Source organism: Scyliorhinus canicula, chromosome 8 (assembly GCF_902713615.1).
Source record: "Scyliorhinus canicula chromosome 8, sScyCan1.1, whole genome shotgun sequence".
Classification (NCBI taxonomy): Eukaryota; Metazoa; Chordata; class Chondrichthyes; order Carcharhiniformes; family Scyliorhinidae; genus Scyliorhinus; species Scyliorhinus canicula.
The window spans coordinates 190,902,948-190,915,475 of NC_052153.1; the positions used below are offsets into that span (position 1 = coordinate 190,902,948).

The 12,528-nt window shown below is 51.2% G+C and overlaps 1 protein-coding gene across 1 annotated transcript in view; it reads right to left on the minus strand.

Annotated features, from left to right (window-relative positions):
• nat8l (N-acetyltransferase 8-like) overlaps positions 1-12,528 on the minus strand; it is a 110,971-nt gene that overhangs the window by 81,963 nt on the left and 16,480 nt on the right. Inside the window, exon 2 of the mRNA XM_038805906.1 lies at positions 11,302-11,466. Coding sequence (XP_038661834.1) covers positions 11,302-11,466 — 165 coding nt within the window. The remainder of the gene's footprint in view (positions 1-11,301; positions 11,467-12,528) is intronic.

Sequence of the window (12,528 nt, forward strand, 5' to 3'; positions counted from 1 at the left end):
CCCCCCCCCCCCATTAACCTTAAAATTAAATCAAAAATGTTTTAATGACTTGATCTTGGTGGGCCGCATAAAGACCTTTGGCGGCCCGCGGGCCGTAGTTTGCCCACCCCTGTTCTAGATCCTAACCACTCGCTGTGTGAACCTGTCTCCACCACACTCTCAGACAGAACATTCCGGATCCTAACCACTCGCTGTGTGAATCTGTCTCTCTCACTCTCAGACAGAACATTCCGGATCCTAACCACTCACTGTCTGAATCTGTCTCTCTCATTCTCAGACAGAACATTCCGGATCCTAACCACTCGCTGTGTGAATCTGTTTCTCTCACTCTCAGACAGAACATTCCGGATCCTAACCACTCGCTGTCTGAATCTGTCTCTCTCATTCTCAGACAGAACATTCCGGATCCTAACCACTCGCTGTGTGAATCTGTCTCTCTCACTCTCAGACAGAACATTCCAGATCCTAACCACTCGCTGTGTGAATCTGTCTCTCTCACTCTCAGACAGAACATTCCGGATCCTAACCACTCGCTGTGTGAATCTGTCTCCACCACACTCTCAGACAGAACATTCCAGATCCTAACCACTCGCTGTGTGAATCTGTCTCCACCACACTCTCAGACAGAACATTCCAGATCCTAACCACTCGCTGTGTGAATCTGTCTCCACCACACTCTCAGACAGAACATTCCGGATCCTAACCACTCGCTGTGTGGATCTGTCTCTCTCACTCTCAGACAGAACATTCCGGATCCTAACCACTCGCTGTGTGGATCTGTCTCTCTCACTCTCAGACAGTACATTCCAGATCCTAACCACTCGCCGTGTGAATCTGTCTCCACCACACTCTCAGACAGAACATTCCAGATCCTAACCACTCGCTGTGTGAACCTGTCCCTCTCACTCTCAGACAGAACATTCCAGATCCTAACCACTCGCTGTGTGGATCTGTCTCTCTCACTCTCAGACAAAACATTCCGGATCCTAACCACTCGCTGTGTGAATCTGTCCCTCTCACTCTCAGACAGAACATTCCGGATCCTAACCACTCGCTGTGTGAATCTGTCTCTCTCTCAGACAGTACATTCCAGATCCTAACCACTCGCTGTCTGAATCTGTCTCTCTCATTCTCAGACAGAACATTCCGGATCCTAACCACTCGCTGTGTGAATCTGTCTCTCACTCTCAGACAGAACATTCCGGATCCTAACCACTCGCTGTGTGAATCTGTCTCTCTCTCTCTCAGAGAGAACATTCCAGATCCTACCCACTCGCTGTGTGAATCTCTCTCACTCTCAGACAGAACATTCCAGATCCTAACCACTCGTTGTGTGAATCTGTCTCTCTCACTCTCAGAGAGAACATTCCAGATCCTACCCACTCGCTGTGTGAATCTCTCTCACTCTCAGACAGAACATTCCGGATCCTAACCACTCGCTGTGTGAATCTGTCTCTCTCTCAGACAGAACATTCCGGATCCTAACCACTCGCTGTGTGGATCTGTCTCTCTCACTCTCAGACAGAACATTCCGGATCCTAACCACTCGCTGTGTGGATCTGTCTCTCTCACTCTCAGACAGTACATTCCGGATCCTAACCACTCGCTCTGTGAATCTGTCTCTCTCTCTCTCAGACAGAACATTCCAGATCCTAACAGCTCGCTGTGTGAATCTGTCTCTCTCACTCTCTGACAGAACATTCCGGATCCTAACCACTCGCTGTGTGAATCTGTCTCTCTCACTCTCAGACAGAACATTCCGGATCCTAACCACTCGCTGTGTGAATCTGTCTCTCTCACTCTCAGACAGTACATTCCAGATCCTAACCACTCGCTGTGTGAATCTGTCTCTCTCACTCTCAGACAGAACATTCCAGATCCTAACCACTCGCTGTGTGAACCTGTCCCTCTCACTCTCAGACAGAACATTCCAGATCCTAACCACTCGCTGTGTGGATCTGTCTCTCTCACTCTCAGACAAAACATTCCGGATCCTAACCACTCGCTGTGTGAATCTGTCCCTCTCACTCTCAGACAGAACATTCCGGATCCTAACCACTCGCTGTGTGAATCTGTCTCTCTCTCAGACAGTACATTTCAGATCCTAACCACTCGCTGTGTGAACCTGTCTCCACCATACTCTCAGACAGAACATTCCGGATCCTAACCACTCGCTGTGTGAATCTGTCTCTCTCACTCTCAGACAGAACATTCCGGATCCTAACCACTCGCTGTGTGAATCTGTCTCCACCACACTCTCAGACAGAATATTCCAGATCCTAACCACTCGCTGTGTGAATCTGTCTCTCTCACTCTCAGACAGAACATTCCGGATCCTAACCACTCGCTGTGTGAATCTGTCTCTCTCACTCTCAGACAGAACATTCCGGATCCTAACCACTCGCTGTTTGAATCTGTCTCTCTCACTCTCAGACAGAACATTCCGGATCCTAACCACTCGCTGTGTGAATCTGTCTCTCTCACTCTCAGACAGAACATTCCGGATCCTAACCACTTGCTGTGTGAATCTGTCTCTCTCACTCTCAGACAGAACATTCCGGATCCTAACCACTCGCTGTGTGAATCTGACTCTGTCACACTCAGACAGAATATTCTAGATCAGGGGTGGGCAAACTTTTCCGTGCAAGGGCCACATTCAGAAATTCACAATTTTAAAGGGCCGCATAGTATATTAAGTTAAATAATTAATATTTAAAATAGCCAAAATAAAAGGTTTTTAAAGAAAAAAAAAGCAATTAATTTTTATTAATTAATATTTTAAAGTAGAAACTTCACATGAAACACATGTTGTGCCAAGCAATGATCACCCTACTCAAGTCAACGTATCCACCCTATACCAGTAACCCAACAGCCCCCCCCCCCCCCCCCCATTAACCTTAAAATTAAATCAAAAAATGTTTTAATGACTTGATCTTGGTGGGCCGCATAAAGACCTTTGGCGGCCCGCGGGCCGTAGTTTGCCCACCCCTGTTCTAGATCCTAACCACTCGCTGTGTGAACCTGTCTCCACCACACTCTCAGACAGAACATTCCGGATCCTAACCACTCGCTGTGTGAATCTGTCTCTCTCACTCTCAGACAGAACATTCCGGATCCTAACCACTCACTGTCTGAATCTGTCTCTCTCATTCTCAGACAGAACATTCCGGATCCTAACCACTCGCTGTGTGAATCTGTTTCTCTCACTCTCAGACAGAACATTCCGGATCCTAACCACTCGCTGTCTGAATCTGTCTCTCTCATTCTCAGACAGAACATTCCGGATCCTAACCACTCGCTGTGTGAATCTGTCCCTCACACTCTCAGACAGAACATTCCGGATCCTAACCACTCGCTGTATGAATCTGTCCCTCTCATTCTCAGACAGAACATTCCGGATCCTAACCACTCTCTGTGTGGATCTGTCTCTCTCACTCTCAGACAGAACATTCCAGATCCTAACCACTCGCTGTGTGAATCTGTCTCTCTCACTCTCAGACAGAACATTCCGGATCCTAACCACTCGCTGTATGAATCTGTCTCTCTCACTCTCAGACAGAACATTCCAGATCCTAACCACTCGCTGTGTGGATCTGACTCTCTCATTCTCAGACAGAACATTCCGGATCCTAACCACTCGCTGTGTGAATCTGTCCCTCTCACTCTCAGACAGAACATTCCGGATCCTAACCACTCGCTGTATGAATCTGTCTCTCTCACTCTCAGACAGAACATTCCAGATCCTAATCACTCGCTGTATGAATCTGTCTCTCTCACTCTCAGGCAGAACATTCCAGATCCTAACCACTCGCTGTATGAATCTGTCTCCACCACACTCTCAGACAGAACATTCCGGATCCTAACCACTCGCTGTGTGAATCTGTCTCTCTCACTCTCAGGCAGAACATTCCAGATCCTAACCACTCGTTGTGTGAATCTGTCTCCACCACACTCTCAGACAGAACATTCCGGATCCTAACCACTCGCTGTGTGAATCTGTCTCTCTCACTCTCAGACAGAACATTCCGGATCCTAACCACTCGCTGTCTGAATCTGTCTCTCTCATTCTCAGACAGAACATTCCGGATCCTAACCACTCGCTGTGTGAATCTGTTTCTCACTCTCAGACAGAACATTCCGGATCCTAACCACTCACTGTGTGAATCTGTCTCTCTCACTCTCAGACAGAACATTCCGGATCCTAACCACTCGCTGTGTGAATCTGTCTCCACCACATCTCAGACAGAACATTCCGGATCCTAACCACTCGCTGTGTGAATCTGTCTCCACCACACTCTCAGACAGAACATTCCGGATCCTAAACACTCGCTGTGTGAATCTGTGTCAGACAGAACATTCCGGATCCTAACCACTCGCTGTGTGAATCTGTCTCTCTCACTCTCAGACAGAACATTCCGGATCCTGACCACTCGCTGTGTGAATCTGTCTCTCTCACTCTCAGACAGAACATTCCGGATCCTAACCACTCACTGTGTGAATCTGTCTCTCTCACTCTCAGACAGAACATTCCGGATCCTAACCACTCGCTGTGTGAATCTGTCTCCACCACATCTCAGACAGAACATTCCGGATCCTAACCACTCGCTGTGTGAATCTGTCTCCACCACACTCTCAGACAGAACATTCCGGATCCTAAACACTCGCTGTGTGAATCTGTGTCAGACAGAACATTCCGGATCCTAACCACTCGCTGTGTGAATCTGTCTCTCTCACTCTCAGACAGAACATTCCGGATCCTGACCACTCGCTGTGTGAATCTGTCTCTCTCACTCTCAGACAGAACATTCCGGATCCTAACCACTCGCTGTGTGAATCTGTCCCTCTCACTCTCAGACAGAACATTCCGGATCCTAACCACTCGCTGTATGAATCTGTCTCTCTCACTCTCAGACAGAACATTCCAGATCCTAATCACTCGCTGTATGAATCTGTCTCTTTCACTCTCAGGCAGAACATTCCAGATCCTAACCACTCGCTGTGTGAATCTGTCTCCACCACACTCTCAGACAGAACATTCCGGATCCTAACCACTCACTGTGTGAATCTGTCTCTCTCACTCTCAGACAGAACATTCCGGATCCTAACCACTCGCTGTCTGAATCTGTCTCTCTCATTCTCAGACAGAACATTCCGGATCCTAACCACTCGCTGTGTGAATCTGTCTCTCACTCTCAGACAGAACATTCCGGATCCTAACCACTCGCTGTATGAATCTGTCTCTCTCACTCTAAGACAGAACATTCCAGATCCTAACCACTCGCTGTATGAATCTGTCTCTCTCACTCTCAGACAGAACATTCCAGATCCTAACCACTCGCTGTATGAATCTGTCTCCACCACACTCTCAGGCAGAACATTCCAGATCCTAACCACTCGCTGTATGAATCTGTCTCTCTCACTCTCAGGCAGAACTTTCCAGATCCTAACCACTCGCTGTATGAATCTGTCTCCACCACACTCTCAGGCAGAACATTCCAGATCCTAACCACTCGCTGTATGAATCTGCCTCTCTCACTCTCAGACAGAACATTCCAGATCCTAACCACTCACTGTGTGAATCTGTCTCTCTCACTCTCAGACAGAACATTCCGGATCCTAACCACTCGCTGTGTGAATCTGTCTCCACCACAATCTCAGACAGAACATTCCGGATCCTAACCACTCGCTGTGTGAATCTGTCTCTCTCACTCTCAGACAGAACATTACGGATCCTGACCTCTCGCTGTGTGAATCTGTCTCTCTCACTCTCAGACAGAACATTCCGGATCCTAACCACTCGCTGTGTGAATCTGCCACTCTCACTCTCAGACAGAACATTCCGGATCCTAACCACTCTACATTCTCTCTACGCATCCTTTCAGTGTCCAGAATTGCAGATAATACTCCTGCGGAGATCAAACCAATGCTTTATAAAGGTTCATCATAACTCCTTGACTTTGTATTCCATCCCCCTATTTACAATGCTGAGCATCTCCTGTGCGTTATTAGTCGCTCTCTCGCCCTGCCTTGCCACATTCGATACCTTATTCAGATATCCCCCAGGTCACTCCCCTCCCGGACCCCTTTTTGAATTGTACCGTTCATGTTATTATGTCCCTCCCTGTTCATCCTGACAATATGAATCATTTCACACTTGCCTACATTAAGTTTTATCTGCCATGGTCCCCCCTTTCCACCAGCCAGCATCTGTTCTTTTGATGTCCATCACTTTCCTCCTCACTGTTCACAATGCTTCCAAGCTTTGTGTCATCTACAAATTCTGAAATTGCGTGCGTCTCAATCATAAATATATATCAGGAAAAGCCAGGTCCCAATGCCCATCCTTGGAAAACGCCACGACATTCCCTCCATCAGACTGAAAACCAACCACTTGAATGTTCTTGAATGTGGCCTCACCAAGCTCTGGTACGGGTGTAACACAACGTCTCTGTGTTATATGCTTATTCCCATCTTTTCTCTCGTTTCATGTCTCTGCACTGACCTCCCGCACCTCCTGGGAGAGGCTAAGAGGCAAATCGCAGAGAGCTGGAGTTTACCCACATAATGTAAATAATACCCAGTGAAGGATGGACCTGTAGTGAGCCATCCTCGCAGCATCTAGCCGGGGGTTAACGATAACCTGCTTGCCTCAGTTACCTTTCGCCTGCAACTGAATCTTGAACGATACCTGCCAGCGTACTGATCAGCAAACTGTGCAATAGCTGAGAGCTAGCTCTCTCTAACTCTCCCCAGATGCCACCGGAAATGTTCAGTGTTTCCAGCGTTTTTTTTGCTTTTGTTTTTTGCTATTACAGGCATTTCCTCCAGCATGTATTGCAGCAACGATTACCGTCTCAATTCGCTTCATCAATTCGCTTTGTGGTTTGGCATCACGAGCCATTGTAAAAATGAACGTGTGATAGGGAATCTGCGTCAATGATTTTATAACCAGACTGTGGGTGTGATGCTCGGTTAGCCTGGAAATATTTTCCACCATCGCACATACTCATAATCTTACCTACCCAGTATTTAAAATACATCAACCATCAAGGATATGTATAAGAGGACTATTTTATATCAATATGCACGTTGGTGGTAAAGTATGATTGGAACCGTCCGTGTGACAATAAACAAGTTGAAGATCACAGGAAGTGAACATTATAATCACGATTTTGATATATTACAGATGGCTATAATTTTGGTCCATTCTACCTCACAATTCAAATTAAGTTATAAATCAAAAAGGAACAGCATTAAATTTCAACATTTGTTGTGTTGTTTGGTCCAGCTTATATTAAATGATACGACAGTCCATCTTTTGTGTGTTAAAGGACGAATAAACTGCAAACATTTTCAACACAAAGTCACAATTCAACACAATATTGAGCTAAAATATATATGCAATCACTATACCGGCCCCAGACAAAGCTATTGTTTAAAAAAAATCAAGTGGCATAATTCGTCTGAAGGAAGCAACGTTTTAGCCAGCTAAGCATCAAGTTTATTTATTTCTTAACAAGGCAGCAGGTTGCAATCATGGATTTGTTGTATTGGAGGAGAGGTTGGTAAACCTGTTGTTGCTACACCAGTTGGGTTGGGTCTGCATCGGACAATATTTAAAACGAGGGGAGCAGCAATGGGTTGAGTTCTGCTAAACATTGGGGACTATTGGCAAGTAAACATTAACATGGCTTGTTCAAAGGTGGAACTCCTCTGTCCTTTAATGCACCACCCTCCCCTGCCCTCGCTCCTGTTCGTTCATTTTCTCCCTCGACTATTGGTTCACACACAATTCATTCCCTATTTTCCTGACTGAGTAGGGTAGGTACGGTGTGCACACATTCCTCCCCTATTGATCAGCTCTTGCAGTGAGGAGAAAGTGTGTTGGGGAGGGGAAGGGTGAGAGCGTGGGGTGGGGGAGGGGTGGAGGATGCGGGGAGGGGTGAGCATGTGTGCGGGAGGGGTGAAGATGTGTGCGGTGGGCATGTGTGGAGGGAGGGTGGGGGTGTGTTTTGGGGGGAGAAGGGTGGGGGGGAGGTGGCAAGGGGGAAGAGGTGAGGGGGAGGTGCAGGGGAGAGGCACAAGGAGTGAGCGAGGTGTGAGGGGTGGGAGGGTTGGAGGTGCGTTAGAGTGGAGGTGGGAGGAGTGTAGGTGCGAGGGGTAGGGGTGGAGGTGTGGGCAGTGGGAGGTTTGGAGGTGCGAGGGGCAGGAGAGGTGAAGGTGCGAGGGGTGAGGGAGAGATGGGAGGTGTGGCGGTGCAAGATGTGGAGGTGCGAGGGATGGAGGTGTGAGGGGTGGAGGTAAAGGTGTGAGCAGTGGGAGGTTTGGAGGTGCGAGTGGCGGGAGGGGTAGAGTTGTGATTGATGGGAGAGGTGAAGGTGCCGGGGGTCAGAGGGATGAGGGGGGTGTGGGAAAGATGGGAGGTGTGGAAGGGGTGGAAGTGTGTGGGAAGAGTGGGGGTGTGGGAAGAGTGGAAGTGTGGGAAGAGTGGGGGTAGGGGAGGTGAAGGTGTGAAAGGTGGGCGTGTGGGAGGAGTGGGGGTGTGGGAGGAGTGGGGGTGTGGGAGGAGTGGGGGTGTGGGAGGAGTGGGGGTGTGGGAGGAGTGGGTGTGTGGGAAGAGTGGGGGTGTGGGAAGAGTGGGAGGAGTGGGGGTGTGGGAGGAGTGGGGGTGTGGGAGGAGTGGGGGTGTGGAAGGCGCGGGTGTGGGAAGAGTGGGGGTGTGGGAAGAGTGGGAGTGTGGGAAGAGCGGGGGTGTGGGAAGAGTGGGTGTGCGGGAGGAGTGGGGATGTGGGAAGAGTGGGGGTGTGGGAGGAGTGGGGGTGTGGGAGGAGTGGGGGTGTGGGAGGAGTGGGGGTGTGGGAGGAGTGGGTGTGTGGGAAGAGTGGGGGTGTGGGAAGAGTGGGGGTGTGGGAAGAGTGGGGGTGTGGGAGGAGTGGGGGTGTGGGAGGAGTGGGGGTGTGGGAAGAGTGGGGGTGTGGGAAGAGTGGGGGTGTGGGAAGAGTGGGGATGTGGGAGGAGTGGGGGTGTGGGAAGAGTGGGGGTATGAGCAGAGTGGGGGTGTGGGAAGAGTGGGGGTGTGGGAAGAGTGGGGGTGTGGGAAGAGTGGGGGTGTGGGAGGAGTGGGGGTGTGGGAGGAGTGGGGGTGTGGGAGGAGTGGGGGTGTGGGAGGAGTGAGGGTGTGGGAGGAGTGGGTGTGTGGGAAGAGTGGGGGTGTGGGAGGAGCGGGGGTGTGGGAGGAGTGGGGGTATGGGAGGAGTGGGGGGGTGGGAGGAGTGGGGAGTGTGGGAGGAGTGGGGGTGTGGGAGGTGGAGGTGTGGGAGGAGTGGGGGTGTGGGAGGAGTGGATGTGTGGGAAGAGTGGGGGTGTGGGAGGAGTGGGGGTGTGGGAGGAGTGGATGTGTGGGAAGAGTGTGGGGTGTGGGAGGAGCGGGGGTGTGGGAGGAGCGGGGGTGTGGGAGGAGTGGGGGTGTGGGAGGAGTGGATGTGTGGGAAGAGTGTGGGGTGTGGGAGGAGCGGGGGTGTGGGAGGAGCGGGGGTGTGGGAGGAGTGGGGGTGTGGGAAGAGTGGGGGTGTGGGAGGAGTGGGGGGTGTGGGAGGAGTGGGGGTGTGGGAGGAGTGGGGGTGTGGGAGGAGTGGGGGTGTGGGAAGAGTGGGGGTGTGGGAGGAGTGGATGTGTGGGAAGAGTGGGGGTGTGGGAAGAGTGGGTGTGTGGGAAGAGTGGGGGTGTGGGAAGAGTGGGGGGTGTGGGAGGAGTGGGGGTGTGGGAAGAGTGGGTGTGTGGGAAGAGTGGGGGTGTGGGAGGAGTGGGGGTGTGGGAAGAGTGGGGGTGTGGGAGGAGTGGATGTGTGGGAAGAGTGGGGGTGTGGGAAGAGTGGGTGTGTGGGAGGAGTGGGGATGTGGGAAGAGTGGGGGTGTGGGAGGAGTGGGTGTGTGGGAGGAGTGGGGATGTGGGAAGAGTGGGGGTGTGGGAGGAGCGGGGGTGCGGGAGGAGTGGGGATGTGGGAAGAGTGGGGGTGTGGGAGGAGTGGGTGTGTGGGAGGAGTGGGGATGTGGGAAGAGTGGGGGTGTGGGAAGAGTGGGGGTGTGGGAGGAGTGGGGATGTGGGAAGAGTGGGGGTGTGGGAAGAGTGGGGGTGTGGGAGGAGTGAGTGTGTGGGAAGAGTGGGGGTGTGGGAAGAGTGGTAGGAGTGGGGGTGTGGGAGGAGTGGGTGTGTGGGAAGAGTGGGGGTGTGGGAGGAGTGGGGGTGTGGGAGGAGTGGGGGTGTGGGAGGAGTGGGGGTGTGGGAGGAGTGGGGGTGTGGGAGGAGTGGGGGTGTGGGAAGAGTGGGAGTGTGGGAAGAGTGGATGTGTGGGAAGAGTGGATGTGTGGGAAGAGTGGGAGTGTGGGAAGAGTGGGGGTGTGGGAGGAGTGGAGGTGTGGGAAGAGTGGGGGTGTGGGAGGAGTGGGGGTGTGGGAAGAGTGGGGGTGTGGGAAGAGTGGAGGTGTGGGAAGAGTGGGGGTGTGGGAGGAGTGGGGGTGTGGGAGGAGTGGGGGTGTGGGAGGAGTGGAGGTGTGGGAAGAGTGGAGGTGTGGGAAGAGTGTGGGTGTGGGAAGAGTGGGGGTGTGGGAAGAGTGGGAGTGTGGGAAGAGTGGATGTGTGGGAAGAGTGGGAGTGTGGGAAGAGTGGGGGTGTGGGAAGAGTGGGAGTGTGGGAAGAGTGGGGGTGTGGGAAGAGTGGGGGTGTGGGAAGAGTGGAGGTGTGGGAAGAGTGGGGGTGTGGGAAGAGTGGGGGTGTGGGAAGAGTGGGAGTGTAGGAAGAGTGGGGATGTGGGAAGAGTGGGGGTGTGAGAAGAGTAGGGGCTGTGGAAGGGGTGGTGGGGGTTGGGCAGTGTGGTGGCAATGCGGGTTATAGAGATTTATAGGCACATGAGTCAACTACTTAGCCCCTTGATCAAGTTCCTCCATCCAATCTGGTCCTCAACTCATTTGCCTCTTTTGGTCCATCATCCCCCTCAACACCTTTATCCAGAAAACATCTATCACTCTCATCGTGAAAACCTCAACTCGCCCTGAGTGGCCACTGCCTCTTAGGGAAAGCAAATGCTTGCTCCCCTTTCGATGAAGAATTAGAAACCCATGTCCTGATAATTGTATGGCACAGGGAACGAGGACCCGAGATTCCCTTTGAACCTAATGTATATTGCATTATTTCACCATGTTTCGTGCCCACCACTGCCCACCCACCAACAGTGCCCACCACATCCATTCTCGCCGCACCAACCCCACCCTCCTTAGGGTTTCTGAAAATTGATTGAGAACTCACCTGCTGGTTTCATGTAATACTGCTCTATATCTGACATGTCGGTTTGCAGGACACACTCAAGATAGCTGAGGATAACTTTCCTACTGTAGTAATATCTTGCGCCCAATAGTAAAGTGGGCACACAGCAGGTCAGCAGCGAGCACTTGGTCAGATAAAAGCACATTACTATGGAGACAAGGGAGAGAAATAAACGATACCTGTCAGAAAAGAGAATGGAGTGTTTATTTCGGAACAACCCCAGAGGACAGACGCACAAATATAAAAATAGATACACATTTACTGCCCATGTTGCTTTCTGAAAAGTAATCATTCCTATATTTATGTATATACTTACATAATGTGTTGTCTCAACTGCAAGGAGATGTCCCCTAGATTTTCCAAACACAGTTAAGCATTGTGTTTTTTTTTTTAAAAACCTGTCTACCATCAAAACTGACCACATTATTTAAACAAAAGTTTGGTCAAAGTGCAAACTCAGTTTAGCTAAGAGACATTGTAAATAGGGTGGCACCTTCTAACTTACCTCCATTCAACAACACACAGCAAACTGCTCACAAACCTAATATTGCTTAAAAGAAGAGTCTGGAGTGGGATTAGGAACAATATTTGGCAGTGTTTTAAAATTCTACAAACAGCAAGGTTTCTTTGCCATCTCTCAACAGCTGACCCCTCCAGCCAAGCCCTTCCTCCAGACACTGCCCAACGCGCTCCCCCCCCCCCCCCCCCCCACCCCACACCCCGCTCCTCTTCTTCTTCAATGTGCTGCGCGTGCGCAGGCGTTCATGGGGACGCGGTGCTCATTGCCTCTGGAGCAGCGGGCGAGGGGGGGGGGGGGGGGGGAAGCGCATGTCACAACGACCTGCAAGAAAGAAAGACACGTGGGGGGCAGAGGAACGAGCAGGCTGCCATTGGGAATATTCCATGTGTTCATATCGAATGATAGAATTTACAGTGCAGAAGGAGACCATTCGGCCCATCGGGTCTGCACTGGCCCCTGGTAAGAGCACCCTACTTAAGACCGTGCCCCCCACCTATCCCCTGTAACCCATTAACACCACCTAACCTTTGGACAATAACGGGCAAGTTAGCCTGGACAATCCACTTAACCTGCACATCTTTGGACAGTGGGAGGAAACCGGAGCAGCCGGAGGAAACCCAGGCAGACGCGAGGGGAAAGTTCAAACTCCACACTGTCACCCAAATGCGGGTTGGATCCCTGGCCCCGGG